The following is a 26,897-nucleotide window of genomic DNA, read 5'->3' on the forward strand; positions in this document are numbered from 1 at the left end:
ACAAAAACTCTGAAAACCCATAAAATAAGCACATATATGAGTGTTTGTGAATTTGAGTAGCTTGCCCACATAGTTTTAAGACAAGTAGAACTGACATGAGGGAAACACAGACACTGGATTCACTCATTTTTAGGCATAAGTGAGAATTTGGGAACTCTAAATGAAAGCAACAGACTAACAGTGAGAAGTGCAAAGTGACCTGAAACAATTTGTTCCTCCGAGAATAGACCGAGGACATGTGAGGAGAGCATAGCAGGCATTCAGACAAAATTAGAAAAAAAAACATGGAAACAAATTTAACACTTTATTTTGTCTGTTATTCCTCCTGTGTGCTTTGCACATAAACGCTGTCAAGTAAACACTATGAGGATGTGAAATTAATGGATATTTAAGTTACAAATCAACACATAAAAGGTGGATTTTCCGGGATGGAGCAATTGATGCAAGTGTCATAGTTTCTATATAAACATCTTTCTCTAAAAGCCATTCAGATTTCTAACTAGTGTGCATAAAATGAGATTTAGCACAAAAAGAACTCAAGCACTATGTTGACCTGTTAACTGGCTATATGTGAAAATTAGGTTTCTACTCCTTAATTCATTTCTCACATGTAACCATCATATCCACAAAACAATGTGAGTAAAGTTAGTTGTGTCTTGTATCCATAGCACTTAAGTTTAATGAATAGAATATTTCTTTAACTGAGCAAATGAACGAATTATCTAGACATTTAAAGAAAACAAAAAACAAACTTGTGATACCAGAAAAGTACTTTTAATGAGAAAAACCAGGCTATTTTTTGGATTTGTTCATCTTCTACCACTGAACTGAATCGTACTTCTTGCTGACATCATTATTACAGTAAAAAGAGGCTGCTGTACTGTACGATCAAAGGGTCAACACATGCAGCAGCGATGCTCCTCATTCGGTTTCTCAATAATTTCACAGCTGGATTAAATTTTTTTAAATGGTCACAAAATCACCACTTTAACATTTAGCCAAACATTGGCTTGAACATACGGACACTGCATTAATATCAGTAATGTCCAAACTGATAACAGGAACCAGTTAGTCCTTAATAGCAGACATTATTTAGATTTTACATTTATTTTTGGTCATTAATACAATTATACACATCAGATTCTGAACAGCAGAGGGAAACTGAGCTTAATTTAGACCTGCCGCCCAGCAGCATCATAAAGTTAGGATGCAATGAGGGACAAGTCAAGCTTTGCCAATGGTGAAATTTCCCCATTTCCTACTCAGCAAGTACACACTTCACACTTCAAATGTTTCTGGATTGTCCACAAGCCTTCTGTCCAACGATTCTCGAACCAGTCATTTTATTTGGCTTTTTTTCAGGTGCTCATCTTCTTGGCAGCACTGAGAATCACAGGAGGCGGCTCAATATTGAGCTCTTGTCGGAGGTCTTCCAGGCTCTGCTCCCATCGTCGCTCATAGAAGATATTGAGGACAAAGCGAGCGCGCAGACCGTTCCTCAGAGCCCAAGGACCCAAAGACGTGACCAGAGTCTGTAAGCGTCTGGAAGACGGTGATGCAAGAAAAAGAAAATGTGAGCATCATAAATCAATGGATTGGAAACCTGCCAAGTTGTTTGATTTCCAATAAATGCGGCACAACCCAGTTCCTCAAAAGTACATGACGTTCGGTTAATGAATGAGGAAGTTTTAATGATTTATACATAAAGAAACAGTTCATAGGTATTCATCAAACCGTTGGTGGAGTGTTTCCTCATACACCCACATGGCTCAGAATTAAAGGTGGCGATGATTGTGAAACTGACAATACATATTACTTCTTTTCTTTTGGTTATGAAGAGTGACAGTATTATTCCGTGACACCACACAAGAGCTGGATGAAAATCTATCTACTGTGAATGTTTACAATGTGATTGTAATAATTTGTTGCAGATACAAAATTATTCTTCTACAGCTGTGGACACCAAGGACACGTCGATGTTCCAATTATTCTACTGTCTAGTTCCATACATACACAATAGATGGGCACATACAGTGGATATAAAAAGTCTACACACCCCTGTTCAAATGCCAGGTTTTTGTGATGTAAAAAAATGACACCAAGATAAATAATTTCACAACTTTTTCCACCTTTAATGTGACCTATAACCTGTACAACGCAACTGAAAACCAAACTGAAACCTTACAGGGAGGTGAAGTAAAAATAAACAACTGACATAATGAGGTTGCATAAGTGTGCACACCCTCTTATAACTGGGGGTGTGACTGTGTTCAGATTTAACCAATTACTTTCAAACTCATGTTAAATTGGAGTCAACACACACCTGTCACCATTTAAAGTGCCTCTGATTAACCCCAAATTAAGTTCAGCTGTTCTAGTAGGCTTTTCCTGACATTTTTGTAGCCACATCTTCCAGCACAAGTCATGGTCCACAGAGAGCTTCCAGAGCATCAGAGGGATCTCATTGTTCAAAGATATCAGTCAGGTGAAGGGTACAAAAGAATTTCCAAGGAATTAAATATACCATGGAACACAGTGAAGACAGTCATCAACAAGTGGAGAAAATATGGCACAACAGTGACATTACCGAGAACAGGACGTCCATCCAAAATTGATGATAAGACGAAAAGAAAACTGGTGAGGGAGGCTGCCAAGAGGCTGACAGCAACACTGAAGGAGCTGCAGGAATTTCTGGCAAGTACTGGCTGTGTAGTACATGTGACAACAATCTCCCATCTTCTTCATATGTCTGGGCTATGGGGTAGGGTGGCAAGACGGAAGCCTTATCTTATGAAGAAAAACATCCAAGCCCGGCTTCATTTCGCAAAAACACATTTGAAATCTCCCAAACGCATGTGGGAAAATGTGCTATTGTCCGATGAAACCAAAGCTGAACTTTTTGGCCATAATTCCAAAAGGTATATTTGGCATAAAAACAACACTGCTCATCACCAAAAGAACACCATACCTAGAGTGAAGCATGGTGGTGGCAGTATTGGGGGCTGTTTTTCTTCAGGTGGAACTGAGGTCTTAGTCAGGGTGGAGGGAATTATGAACAGTTCCAAATACCAGTCATTGTTGGCACAAAACCTTCAGGCTTCTGTTAGAAAGCTGAAGATGAAGAGGAACTTCATCTTTCAGCACGACAATGGCCCAAAGCACACATCCAAATCAACAAAAGAATGGCTTCACCAGAATAAGATTGAGGTTTTGGAATGGCCCAGCCAGAGTCCAGACCTGAATCTGATCGAACATCTGTGGGGTGATCAGAAGATGCCCTCGCAATCTGTCAGATTTGGAGCAGTTTTGCAAAGAAGAGTGGGCAAATATTGCTACATCAAGATGTGCCATGCTGATAGACTCCTGTCCAAAAAGACTGAGTGCTGTAATAAAAGCCAAAGGTGCTGCAACAAAGTATTAGTTTAAGGGTGTGCATATTTATGCAACCAGGCTATTTTAAGTTTTTTATTTTTCCCCTTTAAAGGTTTCAGTTTGTTTTTCAATTGCGTTGTACAGGTTATAGGTCACATTAAAGGTGGAAAAAGTTGTGAAATTATTTAACTTGGTATCATTTTTTTACATCACAAAAACCTGGCATTTGAACAGGGGTGTGTAGACTTTTTATATCCACTGTACATACTTCACGCTTGCAAACACCACAGCTCTTGTAGCCTTTATAGCTTTGTGGACGCTTACAGCAGGTCTGAGCAGACAACGAAATTTACGTAACTTGGACCACTTTTGTCAGATTGGTGGGGTTGTTTTTTAATGGTCACTTATTCTGGACACGAATAGTGGAGATGCAAAACTCAGGACATAGAAGACCCTAAAAGGAAAGCCCTGATTGACTGAGAATTATTTTGCAGTCATTTTTGAGCACAATGCAAATTCCTCACTGGATTGGTGATTTTTTATTTTTTTTTTATCCACCTATGGTTTTGTACTGAATCTTATTTAATTTGGACTGTTGCTCTGACAAACACAGACATTTGAATGTGTCGGTTTTGGTTTCTGGTTTCTCAGAAATGTTAAGCAACATTTTAGCGAGTCACACATTCTACTAACCTCAATTTTTTTTATCATACGGCTACAGAACTTACTAAATGTCTCGGTGATGCAATACTGAGCTGCGGTGTATCATTCGCAATGTGCTAAAACTGCCGGTGTTGTACCTTGCATTCAGTCGAAGGGGCCCCAAGGCAGCTCCAAAAGCACACATGGGGAGCCCCGTCTGAGCAGCTTCGAACCATTTCACTGCCACCTCGCCTGAAAGCAGCAGGAAGGAGCAAGACAGAAAGAAAGACACACGCAAATTAATAATGAAATGAGAAGAAAGAAGCAGAAGTCAGTCAACAGTATAACATCTGTGCTGAAAGTTGCACCTCAAAGTTTTTGGCCAGTTCATTGTGATACAGAATCAATGCACTAATATAGCTACGCTGAGAGCAAAACTGAAAGCTCAGATCAGGGTTTTATAGGACAGGGCTCTGAAATGCAGACAGTTAGTAAAGACAGATGGACAAGAGGAACAATGAAGTTCTGGTTATAATTTAACGGTTTCATCTGCAGTCGTTGTACCACTAAACTAACAATGTGTGAGACTTAATAAGCTCAACGCTTGGCCTGAGAGTTCCTTTCAATAAGATAATTTGATGTTACAAATGCCAGATTTTGGCAGGCAAAGGTAGCATTTTCAGATTCCTTAAAGCCGGTCTTACCCAGCATGTTGGTGGGCATCCCCAGTAAGGTGTGCATCAAATCGTGGACCTCTCTGTATCTTAGCATGACGTAGGCTAGCTCCTCGTCATCCACAAATTTCACGTCTGCCCTTGAGTCAGGGGTCACATGCTGAGCAGAAGGATTGCAAAACAGGAAAGTAGTGAGTGCAAAGGGAGCAAATTTGGTTAGAGAGCTTAGTAATGTAAAACAGGTCGCAAATGTTCTTTGTGTGGCGTCTCAGAACATTCGAGCAGCCACTCACATTGTCCTCCAGAAAACGGACGTATTCTCTCCCAAAAGAGCCTTCGGGCAGCGAGGCCATCTTAGCTACATCGATGGTCGACAGCCGGATCCTCGGCCTTTCACTGCAACAACAGCAAAGCAAGACAAATTCATTCACATGAGTGAAAATGCATTTTGAAAAATCAGAGAGCTTTTAAAATAAAAGTAGACGGCCTTACGTTAAAATAGTGTAACCTTCAGGGTCATTTCTCATCCTGTCCCTGAGGTTTATGAGAGCAAAGTGTCCTGTCGCCTCTCCAAGCACCGCAACCATGTCTGAAAAATACAGAGAGTTTCATGGGATCAAAAGATAGTAATTGTAAGGTAAAGACATCTTCCAAACTGTTTTGATGCTGCTAAATGTCACTTGTAGATTCTCAAAGTTGTTGCATTTATAACGTATTTGTTACGTCAAGTACAGCTTAGTTAAATTCATGTAGATACTTGATTTACAGTAAAGCTTCAATCTGCTCCTTTACTGTAATTCACTTCACTGCTGTTTACTCATCATGGGGAGAACCAGTCAGATGGTGAAAACAGCTGTTCAGGGTGTTCTGTGGCTTTAAAGAATTTTTCAAGTCTGAGGAAATGTCTGTGTGTCTAAAACCCATCTAATCAGAGTGATCTCGGTTTGAGCTTGGAAAAGAAGCATTTCTCACAAGTCTGGTCAACAGATTGAGGGCATGGATTGGAAAGAGTTGTTGGTTTACCAGTGTAATGAAAAGGGCATTATAAAATTGTGGGATCCATTTTTGGATATGGACCGATACCAAGCATGGGGAAGTCAGGGGAAGGTTTTTGACACACCTGTAATCTAAACCTGTGACTAAATGTCAGCTGACAGGTGTCAGTACTCTCTTCCTCCATGAGAGTTTCAAAGTTACTTACATACAGTCTCACTTTGTATTTATTCTCATTTCTGGTTCGAAAACACTTTGAGTCATGAAACAATAGTCTCCAGAGAATAAAACCCTGAGAATCAGTAACTGTACTCAAATGGGTTATGAGAAAAGAACTTCAGGTACAGTCCCCAATGACAAGTATCATTTTTCTAAAGAAAACAACATGAAAATGTTCCCCTAAGCTAAAGGCATGCCAAGGTTACAGCCTTGCTGATACACAAGTATCAGTTACAGATTGACTAATCAACTTACTTGTTCTGCAGATACAGGATCGAGGAATGATGTAAAGCAGTAACTTCAGTGTAATCTAACACATATAAAAGATTTCCTGCCAAAAATTTTCCATCATGTAATTTAAACATGAATCCAAAAAGGCAAATTATAAATGTCCAAATATCATAAAGTTTTGTTTAATGAGCCTGAATGCTCATTCTTGACCTTGGAAATAGCAGTTTGACCCAGTATGTTTCTCTTACAGTTATACTCACTTGTTTTATGTTTTTGTATTTTAGAGTATCAGAACTCTGCCTGTTCAAGAGGCCAAAAACTCAGAAAAAATGTGGACCTTGAGAGTTTTTCTCCTTTTGTTCAAAACAAACTATGGATAGCATGAGATGTTAACATTAGTTTTACCGTTTTTGATTAAATACGACTTGGCTGCCTTTTTTAAAGTAGTTTGCAAAAGTATCACGATCAAGACAGATACTGTATGTTACTGTATACTCTACTTGGCTATGTAGCTCTACATTTCTGTTCACAGGACGATTGTTTTATTGTTTTTTTTGTTGAGAAATAGACAGGACATGCTGAGGAATCGGTGGGATCCCCAGTCAAAATTGCACCAGGGATATTGTAGTTACACACTCCCGATCAAAATCTTAAGACCAGTTGAAAAATTGCAAGAATTTGCATTTTGCACTGTTGAATTTTAAGAAGGTTCTAAGTAGAGCTGCAAAATGCAAGAAGGAATGGGAGCGAGAAAATTGTTTTTTTTTTTGAGCAAGTAATTTCTTGAAAACTACATTTTAACTCAAATATGCTTTTGTCAGCTGATTAAAAGTTTAAGATCACAGCCTTTAAAAGCCAAAATATGCACAAAAATTTGGATTCCATGTCATTTCCTGTCAGCTATTCACGCTGTCATGACCTCCTGATGGCAAAGGTAAAAAAAACTTTCTGTCTTTGAACGTGGTAGGATTGTTGAGCTGCACAAGCATAGCCTCTCCAATGTGCCATCCCTCCTGAGGTTGGATGCAGTCAGTCATTTTGAATTTCTTAAAAGATCCTGAGGGTTATGGAGCAAAAAAGTCAAGCGGTAGATCAAAAAAAAATTTCACCGGCGCCAAGTTGGAGGATCCAGCGGGCTGTCTGTCAAGACACAGGACGATCTTCGGACCAAACTAAGGCCATTACTGGTGCTGACTGCAGCTCAATAACCATCAGATGGCATCTGCGAGGGAAGGGCTTAAAAAACAAAAAATGTCTTCAACGTCCACATCTCCTTCAATGTCACATATTTTCCCATTTGGACTGCAAGGAGCACCAAACATGGGACATTGAAAGGCTGAAGAAAGCTTTATTTTCTGATCAGAAAAAATGTTACCTTGACAGTCCTGATGGCTTCCAACATTACTGGAGATCCCACTGGAGATGTTTTCTACGCGGCTCCATTATGATTTGGGGTGCTTTTCCTTCAATGGAAGAATGGAGCTTCAGGTTGTGTGGGGTGTCAAACGGCGGCTGGCTATGTGGAGATGTTGCAGCGATCATCCCTCATGACTGAGGCCCTCGTCTGGTTGGTAACGACAACGTTGCAGTTCACAACCTGACAAAGGACTTCTCCCAGGAGAATAACATCACTCTTTTGGACCATCCTGTGTGTTCCCCTGATCTAAATCAAACTGAGAACATTTGTGGATGGATGGCAAGGGAAGTCTACAAAAATGGACATCAGTTCCAGACAGCGGATGCCCTTCGTGAAGACATCTTCACCACTTGAAGCAACGTTCCCACCAGCCTCCTGGAAGCATCAAGCATGCCTAAACAAATTTTTGAAGTGATGCACAAGAATGGTGCAGCTACTCCATTATTGAGTACTTTTTGACAGTTTTATTTCTGTTTTGAGGGGGTTTTCAGTATTTTTTGTTGAGCTATGGTCTTAAACTTTTGATCAGCCGATGAACAGCCTAAATGCAGTTTTCAATAAATTGCTCACTCATTTTTTTCTCTCACTCCCATTTCTTATTTTTGCATTTTGAAGCTCTACTTAGAACCTTCTTAAGATCCAATAGTGCAAAATGCAATTTCTTGCAATTTTTCAGCTGATTTTGATCGTGAGTGACTGTATTCCAATGGATATGTACAGTACTTTTTGCACCATGAACAGCATTCTTTGCTTTTTGCACTGCATCATGCAATTATCTTTGTGGACTACTGTGTTTATAACAATTAGCATTTTTGCACTACTGTGTTTATATATTCCTTTCTAGCTTGTAAATATCTGTATATATTGTGTTATATTTAATTTTATTACTACCATTTTTTTCTCTCTGTTCTTCTTTCTATAGTTTCTTATTTTTATTATTCTCTTTCCATATTCCTAGGGTGACACCAACAGCCGAAACCAAATTCCTTGTATTTTGTGTATGTACTTGGCAATTAAAGCTGATTCTGAGTGTATGTACAGTATGTGTCTGAACCACTGTGCCTCACAAAGAGCACTTTCAAGTAAAAGTCAGAAAGTAAAACAACTAAAAAAGAAAGAAAGACTAGTGCAAACAATAGCAGGAAATGCAGTCTGAACTCTGATGATGATGATTTGAGTGTGTCACCATGTCTGTAGGGGTCACGCAGTGCAGCCACCCCTGACCCAACAGCCAACAAGGCTTTCTGAATGGGGGTGGTGTGGATGTGTCCAGGATAAAGGCCATTGTAGCTGCTGGATGCAGGTTCAGTGCTACTAGTGTGAAGCTGGTGGACACACACTGCTGAGACAAAGGTGGAGCAGTCTGAGAAATCAGGACAAGACATTTGTTTCATTGCCTAAATTCAGAAGCTTGCTGATAATGGCATGCACTGCTGCAAAAACCTTGTGCTCTGCAAAATAAAAATAGCTAAAGTTTAATAAACAGGTAGCTAAAACATCTTAATAACGTTTAACCTTGTAGAAAATAAAAAAACAACTACTTGCTTTATCAGGCTGTAGTGTACATTAGGGCCTAGCAAATAATCGATTGAAAATCAAAATTGCAAAGGCTGCAACTTACAGAATGTCTGACCCAAGCTTTATTGATTTGTTATTATTAAATTTTAAACTGACTGCAGAATGTGAATAGTAATAATAATAATAATATTTCACTGTCAAAGCTCCCAAAAAGGTCCTGTTATATCGCCTATGCAATTTATAAAAATGTATGAAATAGATTTAGGAAGTAATTTATATTTTCAAGTTGTCATGTTGCATTGGAAGATATTTAGATGTTGTCACTGTCAGTAATGATCCAATATATGTTTTAAATCTGGCAGACAACAAATATTAAACTGAAGGATGACTTTAAAATATATTACAAATCACAGTATCTGCAAGAAGATTTGCATTCAGACATTTTCCCCAAATTGTTCAGCCCAATTAGAAACCAGTAGAAGATATTTATTTTACTGCCCTAATTTAACAGGTTGTTACCAATGGGGTACATCAATGCTAAAACCTTATGCTCGGCAGAATGAACTATTAAAACAGTTTTGTTTTTTTTTTTGCAACAACAGGATCTAGTGTGCATGTCCTTGGACCAAGCCTGGAGTAATGCATGTTCATGTTTGGAAGAAAGAGGTCACAATATCAGCACTTGTCTATTTGAGAAGCATCTAAATATGTGTTTTAAATGGCAAAAATTATAGTTAATTTCATTCTGTTTATTTCTCCTTAGTTGTTAGTGACAGGCCAGGATTTCATGTATGCTCTTTCAAACTGTTTGGAGACAAAAAATCCAAACAGAGTATAGAAACCCAACACTGTAAAATGAATATTACATATATTCAGGTGACAGTAAATTATTATCATTCATAAATCAGTGACACCTCAATTTTCAGTTACTTTTTAAAGTACAGATGACAGCTAAGGTGTGCGAGCTACACCAATGTATTCGCTCGGGTCATCCAAAGTTAAATCACATTAACTAATTTTTCTGTTGCATGTTCGGGAAAGCAAGACCAACATGATGTGATTAAGCTAACAGAATTAGCGTTAATGATACTTTCGTGACTAGCTGTTTACGACAACTGTTAGCTAAAAATGAGTCGCCTGTTTGTGTTTGTCTGGACCATGCCAACAGCTATGCTCCGGTATTACTAAACTCATGTTTATTAAATATTTTTAAGCAGTAATATCGCAAAGTAGACCTGTATAAAAATGCATACCTTTTGCGGTTAAAACGAAACGCTGCTGGTTTAACCGTTGAATGCGTAGCCACATTGTTAACGCTATTGCGCATGCGTCAGTGGTGCATTCGCTCGCTACTTTGGTGCAGTCCTCTTATCGTGAAGGGGCGGGGACGGGCGACAAACGGAAGGTTCCGCCCACGCTAGCTGTCCCTTGGTTTAAAATCAAGTGCGTATAGTGACGGTTGTAAACACAACTAAAGGGCGAGTTGTCCTTCTCTTCTCATGTAGTAACGAGAGTTTCGGTTTTCCTTACGGGGACTCCGCTGATACGCCAAGGTCAGTTAGCTGGTTTCTCCTTGGTAGACGACTAAGTTAGCAGTCGGCTAACTGAGTAGTTAACCCACCATTTCCAGTATATAAACAGAAATGCGCAAACACCTTAGCATTAGCTATTTTAAAGTTGCGTAGCTACTCCCATAAACCCTACATGAAAGTGCAACTGCTCTGTCACACCACTGCTCGCTTTTAACCATTAACACAAACGCAGAAATGAATAAAAGTGACTCGTAAAGAAGTTATCTGTTACCATATAAGCACAACAGCCCACGAGGTAACGTTTAATCTCTGTATCTACAGCTCATACGGATGTGATCTGGCTACTGGAAGTTTTTATAGAGCTTCCACCAGTGCTGCTGACGTGTTGAAGGGTGTAACTACGACTAGAAATACTGGGGTAGTGAGGGACGCGATTATAAGACGACACAAGGCACTCCCTGTATACTTGGTAAGTAGAATCATTTTTGTTGGTTGCAGTACCTGAGAGGCACAGAAAGGCCCAGACAGAGAGAGACTGGAAGCTTCGAACTTGAATCTAATAGGAATACTGGACAACATGGCGAACAGAGAGGGCGAGCACACCAGCAGCAGGCAGCACACAAGATGTTTTTCAGACTTTGAACAGCTGGGACATTTGTTTGGGATAAAGAGACTAAAAGCAAGAGCTTGGTTGTATTTTTAGTGCTTGTAGGGGGTGCTTTGATTCCACCTATTGTTGGTGTTGGTCTTATTTCTTTCACTGGTATAAATTACAGTGTGGATGACTGTGAAACAAAGGTCATTTGTTTTGTCACAGCACAATGTCCAGACTTTAATTGTGTCTAGTGTTTGGTTGTTTTTTTTGTGACTTTACTTATTGTTTCTAGCATTTTATCAAGGTCTGTTTTCTGACAAAGAGAACCAGCATGTTCTCTACATCAGACTGCCTGATCTAATGATTGTTTTGACTGCATTTGTATTTGCTACCTTCTCAGAGTTTTATCAACTAAACATCAGTCTGCTTCTATTCTACTACTTGTATGAATTAAGGACTGATTCCCTAAGTTGGGTTTAAACTTGACTTCTGAAATGAAAGAAATTACAACACGTGGTTTTCAGAGTGTGGCAATACTTTCAAAAATATTAGTCATCATGAGAGGCATGTAGTAATCTGTTAGACATACATTACATGCATCCAATTAAACCGGGGATTGGTTTCCCGCCTTAACTGGGTTTCTTCTTGAAGCTGATAAGAAACAATCTATTGTGAAACAAGTCAACAGAATAATTACTCATCATATCTCTAGAAAATTCTAAGGAAAATTACTCATTTACAGTTTAGTTGTCAAAGTTATGAAACTGAACTTATTTATTTAAACCTAGATTTAAAATACTTTTTAAAAGAGCAATGAACTTCAACAAGATTGATCTATGAATAGGATACAAATATTTAGGAGTTAAAGTATATTTGAAACCACATTTAAATGCTTTGTGCTGTCATCTTAAAAGTTGGGGTTTAAACAGTAAAGTTATATTAGCAAAAGTGCAACTACATTAATTAAATGAAACTGAATAGATGCCAAGAATGATTAATGTTAGTTGAAATATTGTGTTTTTTGTTGGTTAAATATTTACAATTATTGCTGATGGATAATTAGTCTTGTGATAACATGAGACTTTTTTTTATTGGTCTAGCTATTAGCCTATTAATCATGAGATGTTTGAGTTTCAGTGTTGAGACTGAGAACGAAACTGTGGGTGGCACTAACCTTTTAATTTGCCTTCATTTCTGCTTTTTAAGTTTTGATCCAAAAAAAACAAGAAGTTATACTTTAATCCTACTGTCCCACATATAAGTTCCTGGAGATCTTCCGTGTCTGAGAAAAGGCTTAAATGGAATTAAGGAAGAGGTTACTAAAAACAAGGTTTAAATGTTTTGCCACATCAGCAAAGTCAATGAACCTCATGACCTGCACCAGCAGTGCTGTGTTTTGTAACTAAACATTGTTATATGGGTTTTAAACATGATGTTTATCTGTCTCTAGTGGAAAGAGCTAACCTTATTAACCTTTTCCTGTTTATGGTAAAGGCTGGGATTGAACTTGCACAGTTCATTTTGCATTTTGATAACCACTAACATGTGGTTTATGGGTGTTATTAAAGACTGAAATGCAGCCCTCAGAACTATTTGGCATTTGAACTACACAGACCAGATGAACTACTTATTAATGTCAGCCCGTAGCGTATTGCCAATAAGCAGAAAGATTTCATATGTTGTATTTTCATGTCAGGATACACAAAGCTGTTTTCTGTACATATTCTTTGCAGAGACGGTAATGCTAACTTTACTTTGACATGCATGCACACATTAATGTTCCGTTTTCTGCAGCTGTAAAAGCCACTTACACTTTGACAGGTGACAGATTTAGGCCATAAGGTAATATATCAGTAAATGATGACATCTGCTGGTTAGGGGAATAAAACAATCCCACTCTTTTACCCACAAGGGAGTTTTTGATGATATAAATATATATTACTAATAGAATTTATATTTATATGGTAGATGTATTTTAAACAAGGTACTTTTTGTAAAGGCGTCAAAATGTGCTCATTTCTCAAACAACGGACCTCAGCCTTGGTTGTTAGTTGTGTGCTGGTAGTGAAATTATTGCCACAACATACATTAAGTCTGATTTGCAAAATTCTAGCACTGAATCACTTTCAGCAACTGAAACTGATGTAGTTGCTGACAGTTGGAACTGATTACTGGAATTGTTGCTGAGTAGGAATCAGATTGCACTTTGTCTCTCAAGATAGTTCCATTGATTTGCTTTTTTTTTTTTTTATATAGCCAAGCTGTTAAGGAGTTAAAGTGCACGACTACTCAAGCATTCTTTAGTCTGATAAGTCAATCATAGTGGGACATAGGTGGAAAGTCTTGTTGAACTGTCACTTTTGTAGAAAACTGGTTATACAGGGTGGCTCATTGTGCAATGGAGTTGTTTGTGTGTTTTTCAGTCTATTTGTAAAGATAGAGAGTGGCGCAAAAATACCTTTCTAGCATAAAAGATTTGATTAAAGTGTTGCTCTGAGTAGTTAGATATTAAGTAAGTCAGTAAGATATTGTTTAATTAGAAGGGAAAAGTGTCCGATAGTGTCCTGGGACTTGGTAACATTTAAAAATGTTTTTTTCAGTTTGCCACAGTGTCAACCTTTATGTCTCTTCCATGTCTTTAACTAGCTGTATTTAAAGTTTCTGATCAAGTAAAATGCAGGTATACAAATACAGTTGGACGGTAACACAATTTTTGTAAATTTGCCCCTGTATATATACTTAATGAATGTGAAATAAAGCAGTAAGATGGAATTGAATTATAGATTTTCAGCTTTGGTTCATTGGCTTTAGCATAAACATTGCTTTAACTATTAGGAATTATCGCCACTTTCTTACATAGTCCTCGCATTTTCTCAGGCTTAAAAGTAATTTGACAGTTGACTGATAAGCAGTCTCATGGTGTCTTTCATTTCATGATAAATATATGAGATAAAAGGCCTGGAGTTGGTTTCAGGTGTTAAATTTGCACTTGCTGTTCTTCAAAACTCTCCGTATACATTACAAAAGTGGCACTGATGCAAGTGAAGGAAACCATCATCTGGCCAAAAACTTAAAAAAAAAAAAAAAAACACTAAACAGTCCTATCAGAGAGAGAGAGCAGAAATGTAGGAGTGACCAAAGCAACAACTTGGCACATTCTTGAAAAGAAGGTGGCATTGGTGAGCTCAGCAACACCAAAAGTAGAAGATCAGCTACAGTGGATGATTGCAGAATTTTTTTTTTTCTTGGTGAAGAAAAACTCTTTTATAACCTCTAACCAAGTCACAAACACTCTCATGGAGGTCGTCTAGTCATTGAAGACCAGAAGTGTACAATCAAGAAGTGCCCTCAAGAATGTAATTATAGGAGGTGATCTCAAGATGCAAACCACCGATACCACAAAACCGGTCTGCCCAGTTCTGGATCAAGATTCTTTGAACAGATTAAACTACAAGAAGAGAACTACTGGATGAGAAGAGTGTGTAGAAGAGGAAAAGCTCATCATCCAAAGCAGGCCACATCCTTTGTCAAACATGGTGAAGGCGGCGCTATTTCATGGTCATGTTTGCTAATGGATACTGGGCCCCTGGTGTGTACTGAGGATGTGACTGATGAGGAAGTGCTGATAGAAGTAGCAGGATGAATTCTGAATTGCATAGAGCTTCATTACACTTTGTGCTAAACCGATGGAATAGCACTTCTCAGTACAGACCCATTGTTGGACCCAAAATATACTGCAAAGGCAACCCAAAAACTCCTCACAGCAATTAAATGGAATGATTTAGAATGCCGCAAACCAACCGAACTGCTTTTCACTTGCTGAGGACAAAACTGAATGGACAAAGACCCACAAGCAAGCAGCAACTGAAGGCCTGGCAGAGGAAGGAAGGAAACCGAGCATTTGGTCAATGGGTTCCAGACTTCAGGCAGTTGTTGACTGCAAAGGATTCGCAACAAAGCATTAAAATAACCCTTATGATTATATTAGTTTGTACAATTACTGTTAAGCCTGTGAAAATGGAGGGACTATGTAAACATTGCCTGTAATTTCTAGCAGTTACTACAGTATTTTTGTTGAACCGCTTGAATTAAAGCAAAAAGTCTACACTTCAATTAGATCTCTTTTGAATAAACATTAATTGTCACTGGGTTCAAACAACATTTGGTAGATGGAGGGTTTTTAAAATCTGTCATAACCACATGAAATTATCGTACATAGATGAACATGTGGTGCTTTGAACGTCAGCTTCATGCCTTGTAACCTCTTTTGCTTTAAAAACAGGTGGCCACAGTGTCTGCTTATCATTGTTGTAGTTTGCATAATTTTCAGTTTTTTTTCTTTGAAAATTGTCTGTTGTTTGGACTTTCAGCTCCCTAGATATGCAGTATTTGTCTTGACTGACACACAACTAACAGTTAAAACATTTCTAGCTGGTTAGATTTTGCATGTCTTTACAAGTTTGCAGGAAGCTGCATCAGCTGTGTGAAGTAAAGCTACACCATTTCCTGTCAACATGTTTCTTTTTCTTTGAAGTAGCAGAGCTGTTAGCCAAACCATGTTTGCATCAGTGCTATATCTGTCCGTCCATTAGTTTTCCCATCAGCAGCCCCAAGATTTCTTACTTTCTTCATCTTTAATGTGGGAGTTTTGGAAAGCAAAACCATGAACATGCTGCTTGAACTGGGTTCACAGCACAAGAAAAGCTTTCTTCACATTTCAGTTGCACACAGCCTCCACTGTGGTTTTACATATTTTTAAATATACGTAAAACCAAGTCCTATTTGCATATGTGGTATTATGATCATGGATTATTTTATCCCTTTACACTCACAGACCCAAATATAAGCAGAGTCAAAATTCTGCTGCTTTATTTTGAATGACAGGCGAGACATTGTTTGAAGTCTTTTGTTGGAAAGAAAGGTTGGTGAATGTTGAAGGGTTAACATGCCAAGTTGCCAACATCTTTTTGCTGTGACTAATGAGAGCAGCCAATCCTCACTGACCTCACAGTTTCACAGTAATTCTCACGGTGCAATTATTTAGTTACAGGCTTAAGATGCTTCTAGAATAGAATATTCTTTATTGTCATTATACATTATCTCATGCTGATCTTTAAAATGACTAAACATGCTAATAATTCACTAGTTCTGTTGGATGTACTGTCTGTTCCATACTGCACAGTAGCAGTGAAGTGTTGTTCTGTATGGTGTTCATTCACAGGATATAGCACCAGATTGATGGAGAACGATGGCCCGTATCTCTTTGGACTGTACCAGCTCTTTACCAGGGATCCCCCTCAGTGTGCTGTCAGTGCCCATGGAGAATAAATACAAATGTCAGCAGTGTCTCCAGGTCCTGAGGAAGCCTGTCCAGGCTCAGTGCGGCCACCGCTTCTGTGTTCACTGCTTCAAGCAGCTCACCAGGTAGACTGGAGGTCCTCAGACCACCCGCAAGAGTGTGAAATGCAAAATCCCCCCCTTCCCTCCTGAATGCTTCCCCTCTTACTGGACATGCTTCAGCATATCCTGTGCTCTTGTCTCTGCTCGCCTCTGGGAGTTTTTTTGCACTCAAGATCATTACTAAATGCAGACTCATCCTTCATATGACTGGACTCTAACACTGATGTCAGTGAATCACAAGGATGTGGCCATTGCTGACTCATTCTAAAGGTCTTCATTGTTTTCTTTTCCAAATTCTGACTCTCTGGTGTTCATTATTGCATGATTATTCTTGACAATTTAATTGGTGTGTCAGATTATGTTTAATCACTCACTGGCAGTATAATTAAACATAATGTGACAGATAGAGTTGAACTTTACTGAAATTTCAATCATTTTAACCAAATGTGCATAAGATCAAATATAAAAAGTACATTAAACTAAAACATGAAAACATGCACATAGCAGAGTCTCATTTTGTTAATCATTTGCAAAACATCAAAAAGCAGCTGTGAGATGTGTGTTTTCACATGTGATTGGGTGCTTGTGAATTTCATTACATGTGAGAGAGGAATTCACGTGAGCTTTATGAAAACCACAAGTGTCTGTACATGTGAATTCACCATGTGACATACACGTGCTTTTTGTTTGTGTGTGTGTGTGTGTGTGATTCATTTATTTGTCTTCAAACTTGCACAAGCAAATATATTTTTCCTGTTGCTCAACTTGTGTAGTGGTACAAGCTTCTCTCACTGCTTTTACATTGATTAATGATTCATCCACTGGTCAGCAGTTGTTCCATCAGCAGGAAATTGTTGCTGATTGTTGATGCAGAGCAGCTGCTTTTACTATCAAATCACAAACCTGTTTTGTTTGGTAGCTCTGGCCCAAAGCCTTGTGAAGCCTGCCGTCAAGAGGAGATATATGAGGAGCCAATTTCCATTCTAAATAGCACTGAGGTAAGTCATGAAAATGCGCATCATCCAGGCTACATAGTTCTTTTAGGAGTAATCAGAATACCATCTCGTACGCCCATTTAATGGAAAAAATACGACCACAGTCTGGCGGGGGTTTCCCTCACCACACAATGCCTACACTCTGCTTGCTATTGCATGAGTTCATGGAACTCTTTGTTCTCTGTCCCCCACTAGGCATTCCCAGACAATGCAGCAGGCAGAGAAATTGCAAGTCTGCCTGCGAGGTGTTTGAACCAAGGTTGCAATTGGACAGGATCTATAAAAGAGTATGAGGTGAAGTATGGCTAATTTTCTTCTGTGATGTGGGTATTAGTGCTCTCTGCTGGACTGTTTGTGCCATATCAGGTGTTACACAAGTGTGACTCGACCTCAAATAGTTCTTTGTTGTTTATGTGCACTGTATCCTGAAACATATTTAGCATTCCTAGGCCATGTGTTTCCCCCAAGCTCTTGGTTCATATTATGGTGGAACAATATGCTACTTTCAAGTGGAACAGTCTTTGGAGAGAAACAGGAAGTGAAACCTAATGTGGTGGAAAGTCCCCCTATCGTGTTCAGTTATCAACAAGTTTTGGAAAGTACCAGCAAAGACCAGTTAACTAAAGGTTAGCGTGAGGGTGACTTGACCACGTAGTTCATGACAAACTGACTTCTTACTAGTTAGAGGAAATAAAACAGGAACAGGTTTAGACAGAACTGTCTGAAATATGTCTTTCAGACAGACGGTAGTTATTAAGATCACAGGAAAGCCCCGTAAGAATCATCAAAGCTGTTTCTGTTTCAGTGTTTGTGTATCCGGATGAGCGTCATCTGTCTGCAGTTTTGTTTCTACTGTAAATACCTCCGCTTTTGGCCAGTCAGTGTGTTTACTGAAGAGTTTGTTTTCTTCCGTGTCTGTCTTATCTAGTACAGATGAAGTGTTCCATGCGAAATGTTAAAATTAAATGTGTTAGCAGGAAATCTGTGTAAAGGCAGCCCTAGGAGGATGAGATAAGTTGTTTTGCCTGCACTGCAGATCTTATTTGCTTGCTGATGTAACTTCCCTTAGGAGAGGAGCTTGTGCTAGCATGCTACGCCCAACCGACGAGAGAGAGCACTATCATTATATCGCAGGGCTTAATAAATGTTTACCGTTCTTTGTGTGATGCCCAACCTGTTTGTATGAACATCTGTGGTCCGCTGGCGTAGTTACCACAGCTTAGAAATAAACGCCCTATTGTACAGAGTTAACCGCATTCCGAAAAAAAGCCGAAGTTAGCTCCACACGTGGTGTGGTGAGGACAGGGAACTACCAAAAAAAGCTCCTAAGGATGATTCATATTTATTTTTGCCTATTCGGTGTAAGATTTTCCGATGCAATGTGTGTGAAAAGTATGAGTCAAATCGAAAGACAGGCGAGCCTACCTGGTTTTGTTGGTCGGCGGCACCAGCTCACTGGTGGGTGACATTTTGAAAGCTAACTTTCCGGTTGACAGACTCCACCTTTCAGTCAAGCCCCGCCGCTTTATTTTCCCGCCATTTTTAAAAGTATTTTTTAGTTGTTTTTTGGGATTTTTTTTTTAGATGAATAAACTTTATTCACAGCCTGTTTTTCCAATAATGAAGTCTCTCACTTCACATTTTTATTTCTGACATTTCTTCATTCTTTTTGGATTTCTGTATTTTCCAAACTTCCATGTTTTGTTCAGATTCGCTTCTGTTTTGAGGTCAGATGTTTGAGGAAGTCTCTTATTTCACGTGCTTAGTATAGTGTTTGTGTTTTTACGATCATGCAGTATAAATAATTTAATATTAATCCCCAGAATATACTTTCCTAACTGGGCTACAGAAAAAAAACACCTGAAATATTCTGATATTAACAAAATCACAAAACTTCTTTCACTTTTTGTTGCTTTGTAATCAGATCGACATACTGTATTTTTACCTTCCACTTCTTTTGTTTTTTTTTTTCCATCTGTTGGAGATAAATCAAATAGATAGTTGTGTCAACAATAGAACCACCGGTTATTGCACACTGCAGCTGTCAGTACATCCTGTACCACATTGCTTTTGTGCAAAACACACAATCACATGCAATGCCCTGTACAATTAAAACAATGACGGAGTTACACACCTATGACTTATAATATTATGCTGTCAACATCAGTCTTTTTTGCTGGCCTTTAATGTCGTCTTTCAAAGATAATAGATACCAGACACACCTGCTCTGCATGAAAAGGGCAGGCAGTTTGATTACAATAGTGAAACCTTTTTCTTCAGAAAGTCTTTCATTCCAGCTGCTGTCAGATTTTACAATGCAGAAAAGTTTTTGTGGTTCTCAATATTAATTCATTATTCTTTTCAACCTATTATGTGTGGAAGTGTGTGGTGTTATGACTGTTATGAAACTGCTGTGGCACTGTCATTTCCTGCAAAGGATTATTAAAAGACCTATCTATCTTTTTTTCTAGGCTCAGCATGAAGGTCGCTGTGAATTTGAAAGAATACAATGTGAAGCCTGCCAAAACTTCATCCTTCGTACGGAAAAAGACAGACATAACGAGAGAGAATGTGAGGCAAGAACTCTCAACTGCAAATACTGCAAAGTGACATTCAACTTCAAAGACATCAAGGTGAGCAGTAGAGATTATGCAAGGTGAAGGACTTGTTGCTTGCGTTTGCATGAATGGACATGTGATAATTTATCTTATCTTATCTCATCTTATCTTCAAGGCCCACGATGAGATCTGTGTCAAGTTCCCCTTGCAATGCAAAGACTGTGGAAAGAAAAAAATCCCCAGAGAAAAGGTTTGTTACTCAGATTTACCTTTTAATCTATTACCCATATAAATTTAAGTGATGGTTTGAGTGGCTGTAAATTACACCGCTCGACAGTTTCACAATCCCAACCCCATAAAATACATAGAATTATAGAAAATGCATATCAGGAAGAGAGCATATAAATTGAAATAAATGTACAGTTATGCTAGAATCTTCTGGGAGTTCCACTTAGTGAGCAGTGAAAGTGAAATTTGTCTACAGGAGATTTCATAAAATGCTGCATCCGTTTCTTTTCGACCATTAAGTTTCTTTCTGACTTCACTTCCACTTTCATGTGCACTAACCCTTAGCTTTCTTTTGTCCATTCTATTTTCAGTTCAATGACCATAGCAAGTCCTGCGCCAAGTCAAAGAGCGCCTGTCCGTTCAGCGAAGTGGGCTGTAAATCTGTGGTATGTACAGCAAACTAATATATTTACAGTCAGGTGACAGTTTAAAGGAAAATTCCCTACAGTGAGGTGGTCTGGTTGCTCTGTTGTGCTTTGGAGGACACTAATCTGAGATAGTACATGAGTACTTCAGCGGGCATTTCACATAAGAGATTTACAAATGGAATGTCAGCTCCTCCCAAGCGACAGTCAGAGTTGAGTAAACACATCAACCAAAATGTCAGAATGACAGTTGGCGGTTGGGGATGTTTGCTCACATTGCCAGCATTCTGTCAAACCACACCTTCAAATACCTGATGGAGGAGATTAAACAGGATGTTGAGTGTTAAAAAAAGGTTATAGCATAGTTTTTTTTTCCTTAAACTTCAATTTTTGTTGTTGCTTATTGGGTCTTTGAAACCAGGTTTCTATGGAATCACAGGAGTGCCATAATAAAAGATAAATCTGTTAAAAAATAAGCAAATTAATGTGTAAGTATACAGAGGAATTGAAAAAATACATAAATTAATTAAAAATATGGAAAATTTTGTCTTTGTTTTTCCCTTTGTTTTTTCCTTTTGTTTTTCCATTTTGCCTTTACTTTTATTTGATGGACTGAGCTGTTAATCAAATGGCTTTGGGCAGGGCTTTCTGTCCAGAGTGAGTAGTCAATACCTGAAAAAAACAAACAACAACAAAAAAATAAACAGAAAAAACAAAGGGACAAGGGAAAAGCAAAAACTAATTTTACCTTTATATTTCCATATTTTTTATTTAATTTTTTATTTATATTTACATGTTTATTTCCTTATTTTTTAACAGATTTATCTTTTATTATGGCACTCCTGTGATTCCATAGTTTCAGGGTATTTTTTTCAAAAACATAAGTCTTTAATGTATATAGTATATGCATATGTAACAATCTCTTGACCAACCGTAAACATTAATGATTGATAAAACTGGTTACAATTGTTTTCTTGTTCTGGCTGTAATTCACATTATAGGTGCAACAGATGAACCCTAAAAATAGGGGCCAAAAAAATACATTTAACCTTGGAGGATATTTTAAAGCACCTACTGTTGTTTTGAGGGTATTTTTTCTTCAAAGTATCTTCGAACTGTCTAGATAAAAAGAAATAAGTCACTCAGTGATTAATTACATTTTTATCTCGTTTCCCAGGCTGTGCCTTCATTTCTGAACCAAAACAAACATGGCAGCCTGATGGCTAAGTGGTCTTATTTGTAAAGTGATGCAAAACAAACAAAAACCCAGTTAAACATTGTCCATTTTTGTTTTTTGTTAATTCCTGTTTCTCATTTGGAAACCAAAAATAAAAGTCAGATGTATTTTTTTGTTATTTGTTTTTAAAGCAAAAAGGAAATCATGTGGTCGATTTGTCTTTTGTGAAACCTGGACTCAGAGGCAATTCTATAAAACTTGAAAAGTATACAAGAACAGGATTGCTATTAAAGATTTAAATTGCCATGTGGCTTGATTTGTGTTTATCCCAATGAAAAAAAGAATGCCAAAAGCAAAGTTAAATGTTTTTGTTTGTTTGTTTGTTTACATTTTGTGTTTTGCAACAAAGAACAGAGGCATGTCTTTTGAGTTTCAATTTTGAATTAAAATAAAGTATGGATAGTCTGATGGTACCCAGACCCAGCCTTAATATTAAAACACAAAGTCATTATTCCAGCACATTGAATATTTTATAATCCAGATGGATAGAAGAGTCTTTGAGGCTCTTGAAAATACCTAAACAGCATTTTAGCTTCTGAGGCCTAGATGTGTCCTTATACATAAAAGGCATTCACCACTGATGAAACCTGACTGGAGCATTTATTCCCTGCAGTTTTAGTTGAGTTTAGTTTTCAGTTTGACTCTAATGGGCTGTAATAGTTTAATAAGCTCTGCCGTGTTTCTTCTTCGTCCTCCTAGATAGAGAACGGGAAGCTCGGCGACCATGAGCACGGCAGCACCATGGAGCACTTGCGTCTGCTGCTGCCGATGGTTCTGTCTTTGACTCGGACTCGTGCAGAGGCTCCTGGTGCTGGGGAGTGGCAGGAGGACTCTGGTCTGGGCCTGTACAGAGCTCCTGAGGAGGGAGCTGGAGCTGCAGCCTCCGTGCAGCCCGTGGGTTTGGAAAAAAAGGTGACTCTCCACAGCTTTAACGCTGTTCGTAAACCACTGTTGTTTATCGCTTTTTAACCCTCGTGTTGTCCTGCCGGTCAAATTGACCCGTTTTAATGTTTGAAAATGTGAGAAAAAATATTTTCACAGTGAAACTTTTGATATCCACATTTTCAACATTTTTGGGAAATTTTTGAAAATTTTTTGGTGGGAAAAAAGAAATGCTAAAAAAAAAAATGTTTCTTAAGAACATTCACAAAAAAATCAACCAAAATCCAGCGAATTTTGCTGGACTTTGGTTGATTTTTTTTTTTTTTGAATGTTCTCAAAGAAAATATTAGAAGTTTTACTGATATATATATAATCACTTTAGATATTTAGAAATATTTTTGGAAGATTTTTACTCCTTTTTTGAGAATATATTTACAAGAATTTTCTTGCCAAATTTGGGGGATTTTTTTTTTTTTTTAATTAATCTTTTAAGGGAAACTTTTAAGGAATTATTGGAATTTTCTTCCTGAAGGTTTTGCAAATTTTCAGAAATTTGGGAATTTTTTTTTCAGAATTTTTGGATTTTTTTCAGACAAGAAAACAATATTTTTTGGTGCCTGTAAATGAATACAACAGAAGGGTTAAACAAAAATATAAACGTATTTGTGTCCGTTTTCCCACAGGTGAACGCTTTAGAAAACATCGTGTGTGTCCTGAACCGGGAAGTGGAGCGCAGTTCAGTTACAATGGAGGCTTTCTCGCATCAGCATCGGTTAGATCAAGAAAAGATAGAAAATCTGTCCAACAAAGTGCGACAGCTGGAGAGGACGCTGACCATGAGAGACTTGCAGCTCTCCGAGACTGAACAGCTGGTCAGAGAGCTGCAGTTCTGCACCTTCGACGGGATATTTGTGTGGAAAATCTCAGACTTCTCACGCCGCAGGCAGGACGCTGTGGCTGGTCGAGCACCTGCGATGTTCTCACCAGGTAAGAAGTCACGTCCCATCATCTGTTCTAAAGGTCATGAGTGCGCACGTGGAATGCCTTACGGCCACTGTGAAAGTTTATATTTGAATGCGTGTGAGCTCAAAGATCATGTGGTTTACATGATCTTAACTCTCGGCATGAAGACGAGGGGAATTCCAAGCGCCTACTCCCTTGTTGTTCTTCAGGGAGTGCTGCTGATCATTCCTTTTCTCACATGACGCTGTTTTAGGCTCTGTTTACATTCTGGATTTTTCTCTTTTTTTCCCTTCCTTCGCAGCATTTTACTCCAGCAAATATGGCTACAAAATGTGCCTGAGATTGTATCTGAACGGGGACGGGACGGGTCGGGGAACGCACCTTTCACTGTTCTTTGTCGTCATGAGGGGCAAGTGTGACGCTCTGCTCAAATGGCCGTTCAGCCAGAAGGTAGGAGATCATGTGAATGAATACTCCATCGGTGTGAATCGCCACAGTAGAAGACAAAATAAGCTGAGGTTCTCTTCTTCTTCTCCTGTTTCCTCAGGTGACTCTGATGCTGCTGGATCAGAACAACCGGGAGCACATTATTGACGCTTTCCGCCCGGACGTGACCTCCACGTCCTTCCAGCGGCCGATCAGCGAGATGAACATCGCCAGCGGCTGCCCTCTCTTCTGTCCTCTGGCCAAACTGGCCGGCAAGAGTCCGTATCTGAGAGACGATACGATTTTTATCAAAGCCATTGTAGATCTTACAGGCTTATGAGGTGTAATCTGTGGAAGTTGCACCAAAACCTAAAGAAAAACTACTATAGATTTATAATAAGAATAGAAATAATAAGGATAATAATTATAATAAATATATATATACTAAATATTATCACATATCTGCGCTATATATTGATATTGATAGTTAATATTCGTTGCTACATTATGTGGGTGTGGAGAACGTGGTGGATCAGTGGGAGTTATTCACTCTTTCATGACGGAGGGATTTGGAGTCATTTAACGTCTTCTAATGTGACCCTCTTGGCAATTGTATTCTATCTTCTATGCTTAATATGAATATTTTTATCAAATATATCTCCCTTATGTTATATATACATATATACAATATTATAATGATTATTTTACTCCACTTTGCATTGTGTGGTTCTTCACGTACTTGTTAACCCTCCCGTTGTCCTCCAAAAAATATTGTTTCCTTGTCTGGAGAAAATCCAAAAATTCAGCAAAAAAAATTCCCCAAATTCCTGAAAATTTGCAAAACCTTCAGGAAGAAAATTCCAATAATTCTGTAAAAGCTTCCCTTAAAATTTTTTCAAAAAATCACCCAAATTTGGCAAGAAAGATCTTGTAAATATTTTCAAAAAATGAGTAAAACTCTTCCAAAAAATCATAAAAATATCTAAAGTGATTACATATACATCAGTAAAACTTATGTTTTCTTTAAGAACATTCACAAAAAAAATCAACCAAAATCCAGTGAAATAAGTATGATCGTCGACTTTTTTTTGTGAATGTTCTTAAGAAACATTTTTAACATTTCTTTTTTTCCACAAAAAAATGTTCAGAAATTTCCCAAAAATGTTGAAAATGTAGACATGAGAAGTTTCACTGTGAAAATATTTTTTTTCTTTCCACATTTTCAAACAACAATACAAGGGTTAAGCAGATTAAATATATTTCTTGTGTCCTTACAACAGTTTTAGCTAGAATAGCACCTCTGATTGGTATCTCTCTGTGTCTATATTGCTACATATAACGTGGTTATCGTTTATCTTATCTGGCTTTAGTGCAACAGTGAACACATTTTTGCCTTTATTACTCTTTTATGTTAAATGAGTGGGAAGACAAGCTGCCCAAATCCTGATATCATATATCTAAGTGAACCTTGGCACAAATATCCTAATTTTACTTACGAACATGTATGTTAAATCAAGAATGAAACCAAAAATAAATAAATATGTTGACAGTCTTGTAATTAAAATAAAATCACATAATTTAAGGCCATCATGCAGCTATATTCAGAACATTATTATATATTTAAAACATTACTGCAGTGTAATACTTCCACTGCAAAATTGTATTTTGCATTAAAGCACATATAACACATTTTGTGGTTTTAGCTTCTTTTTTTTAACTGTTTTCTGACATTTTCTAGATAAACAACACCCTGGTTATTTGGCTGATACTGGACCTGTTGTAAAACTGCTACATTTTATTAATACAACACATTATTTACTGAGTCTAAGTGTCACAAATGTTCTGAGAACTAGAGAACTCATTTATCACCCTGTTTCTACTTATGTTGCCGTTCTCAAATAGTCTCATGTGAACTCGATGACTTTCCCCTGTGGGAGCCTGTAAGTGATTCCTGTAGTTGTGTCACCGGTGATGCTTTTAGGTGTTTTCTGTAAAAGCGATACGATGCATTTTTTTTTTTAACCACAAACCAGCAGCAACTGGAAGCGTTTCCACTGCAAAGAAAAGAACTCGCAAACCAACCACACTAGGAAATGCTGATTTGTTAACTGGGTTATCTTGCTAGTTGCAGTCGTGCTCTTGAAATATGTGGACAGGATGTACGGTTCCGTTGTGCTATGTGTGTTGATATATGTGTGCATGTGGTTGTGTTTCAGCAACATATCGCAAAGGAACAGTACATCATGTCCACATTCCTAAAAACAATGTACTCGTGCATGTTTAAAATGTTATCTTTATCTTCATAAGGTATGCTACGTAACCTGCGAGCTCCATTTAGGGAAGTCTTTTCAGATGCAACTTTTTTTTTTAAATGCTCTTTGTTGCATTATGGGAAATGTATGAAATCACAGTTTTTCACTCATTCTGAGGACTAGAAGTCAGAATATCTCAGCCTTTAGTCCTTCAACTTTGACTTGTATTCTTTTTAATTTACACCATGTCTTTTAAGTGACCTAATTTTATGGAAGTGCAATGAAATAAACCTTCAAGGAGTGTTTGAGCAAATTTAAATAAAAGCTACATAACTGTG

The 26,897-nt window shown here is 38.0% G+C and overlaps 2 protein-coding genes across 5 annotated transcripts; one reads left to right on the forward strand and one right to left on the reverse strand.

Moving 5' to 3' along the window:
• Positions 1 to 291: 291 nt before the first annotated feature.
• On the reverse strand, positions 292 to 10,511 carry coq4 (coenzyme Q4 homolog (S. cerevisiae)). 3 transcript variants are annotated; one of them, XM_023293450.3, is made up of 7 exons: positions 10,320 to 10,511; positions 8,735 to 8,887; positions 5,181 to 5,277; positions 4,982 to 5,084; positions 4,719 to 4,848; positions 4,173 to 4,266; positions 292 to 1,542 (listed from the first exon to the last, which is right to left on the reverse strand). In XM_023293450.3, the coding sequence occupies exons 1-7, from the start codon at positions 10,372 to 10,374 to the stop codon at positions 1,359 to 1,361; spliced, it is 816 nt and encodes a 271-aa protein (XP_023149218.2). In that variant the 5' UTR covers positions 10,375 to 10,511; the 3' UTR covers positions 292 to 1,358. The 3 variants fall into 3 exon arrangements, with proteins under 3 accessions (XP_023149218.2, XP_023149217.2, XP_035814599.2); XM_023293449.3 differs by having other exon boundaries at positions 8,735 to 8,890; XM_035958706.2 differs by having other exon boundaries at positions 8,735 to 8,911.
• On the forward strand, positions 10,478 to 26,897 carry traf2b (Tnf receptor-associated factor 2b). 2 transcript variants are annotated; one of them, XM_055019217.1, is made up of 12 exons: positions 10,478 to 10,619; positions 10,920 to 11,067; positions 16,415 to 16,617; positions 17,513 to 17,591; positions 17,784 to 17,882; positions 20,060 to 20,221; positions 20,322 to 20,396; positions 20,746 to 20,820; positions 22,736 to 22,948; positions 23,602 to 23,905; positions 24,183 to 24,331; positions 24,429 to 26,897. In XM_055019217.1, the coding sequence occupies exons 3-12, from the start codon at positions 16,442 to 16,444 to the stop codon at positions 24,645 to 24,647; spliced, it is 1,551 nt and encodes a 516-aa protein (XP_054875192.1). In that variant the 5' UTR covers positions 10,478 to 10,619; positions 10,920 to 11,067; positions 16,415 to 16,441; the 3' UTR covers positions 24,648 to 26,897. The 2 variants fall into 2 exon arrangements, with proteins under 2 accessions (XP_054875192.1, XP_054875193.1); XM_055019218.1 differs by lacking the exon at positions 10,920 to 11,067 and having other exon boundaries at positions 10,595 to 10,619.

The sequence above is a fragment of the Amphiprion ocellaris genome, chromosome 17, assembly GCF_022539595.1.
Source record: "Amphiprion ocellaris isolate individual 3 ecotype Okinawa chromosome 17, ASM2253959v1, whole genome shotgun sequence".
Lineage (NCBI taxonomy): Eukaryota > Metazoa > Chordata > Actinopteri > Pomacentridae > Amphiprion > Amphiprion ocellaris.

Excerpts from the sequence above, each read along its gene's own strand:
- traf2b (XM_055019217.1), top strand. The coding sequence starts at position 16,442 with ATGGCCCGTATCTCTTTGGACTGTACCAGCTCTTTACCAGGGATCCCC. Across the intron at positions 17,592-17,783 it reads CCATTCTAAATAGCACTGAG|GCATTCCCAGACAATGCAGC; the intron begins GTAAGTCATGAA and ends GTCCCCCACTAG. Across the intron at positions 17,883-20,059 it reads GATCTATAAAAGAGTATGAG|GCTCAGCATGAAGGTCGCTG; the intron begins GTGAAGTATGGC and ends CTTTTTTTCTAG.
- coq4 (XM_035958706.2), bottom strand. The coding sequence starts at position 10,374 with ATGTGGCTACGCATTCAACGGTTAAACCAGCAGCGTTTCGTTTTAACC. Across the intron at positions 5,278-8,734 it reads GCGTGACCCCTACAGACATG|ACATGGTTGCGGTGCTTGGA; the intron begins GTGACACACTCA and ends TGTATTTTTCAG. Across the intron at positions 1,543-4,172 it reads CCCCTTCGACTGAATGCAAG|ACGCTTACAGACTCTGGTCA; the intron begins GTACAACACCGG and ends ACCGTCTTCCAG.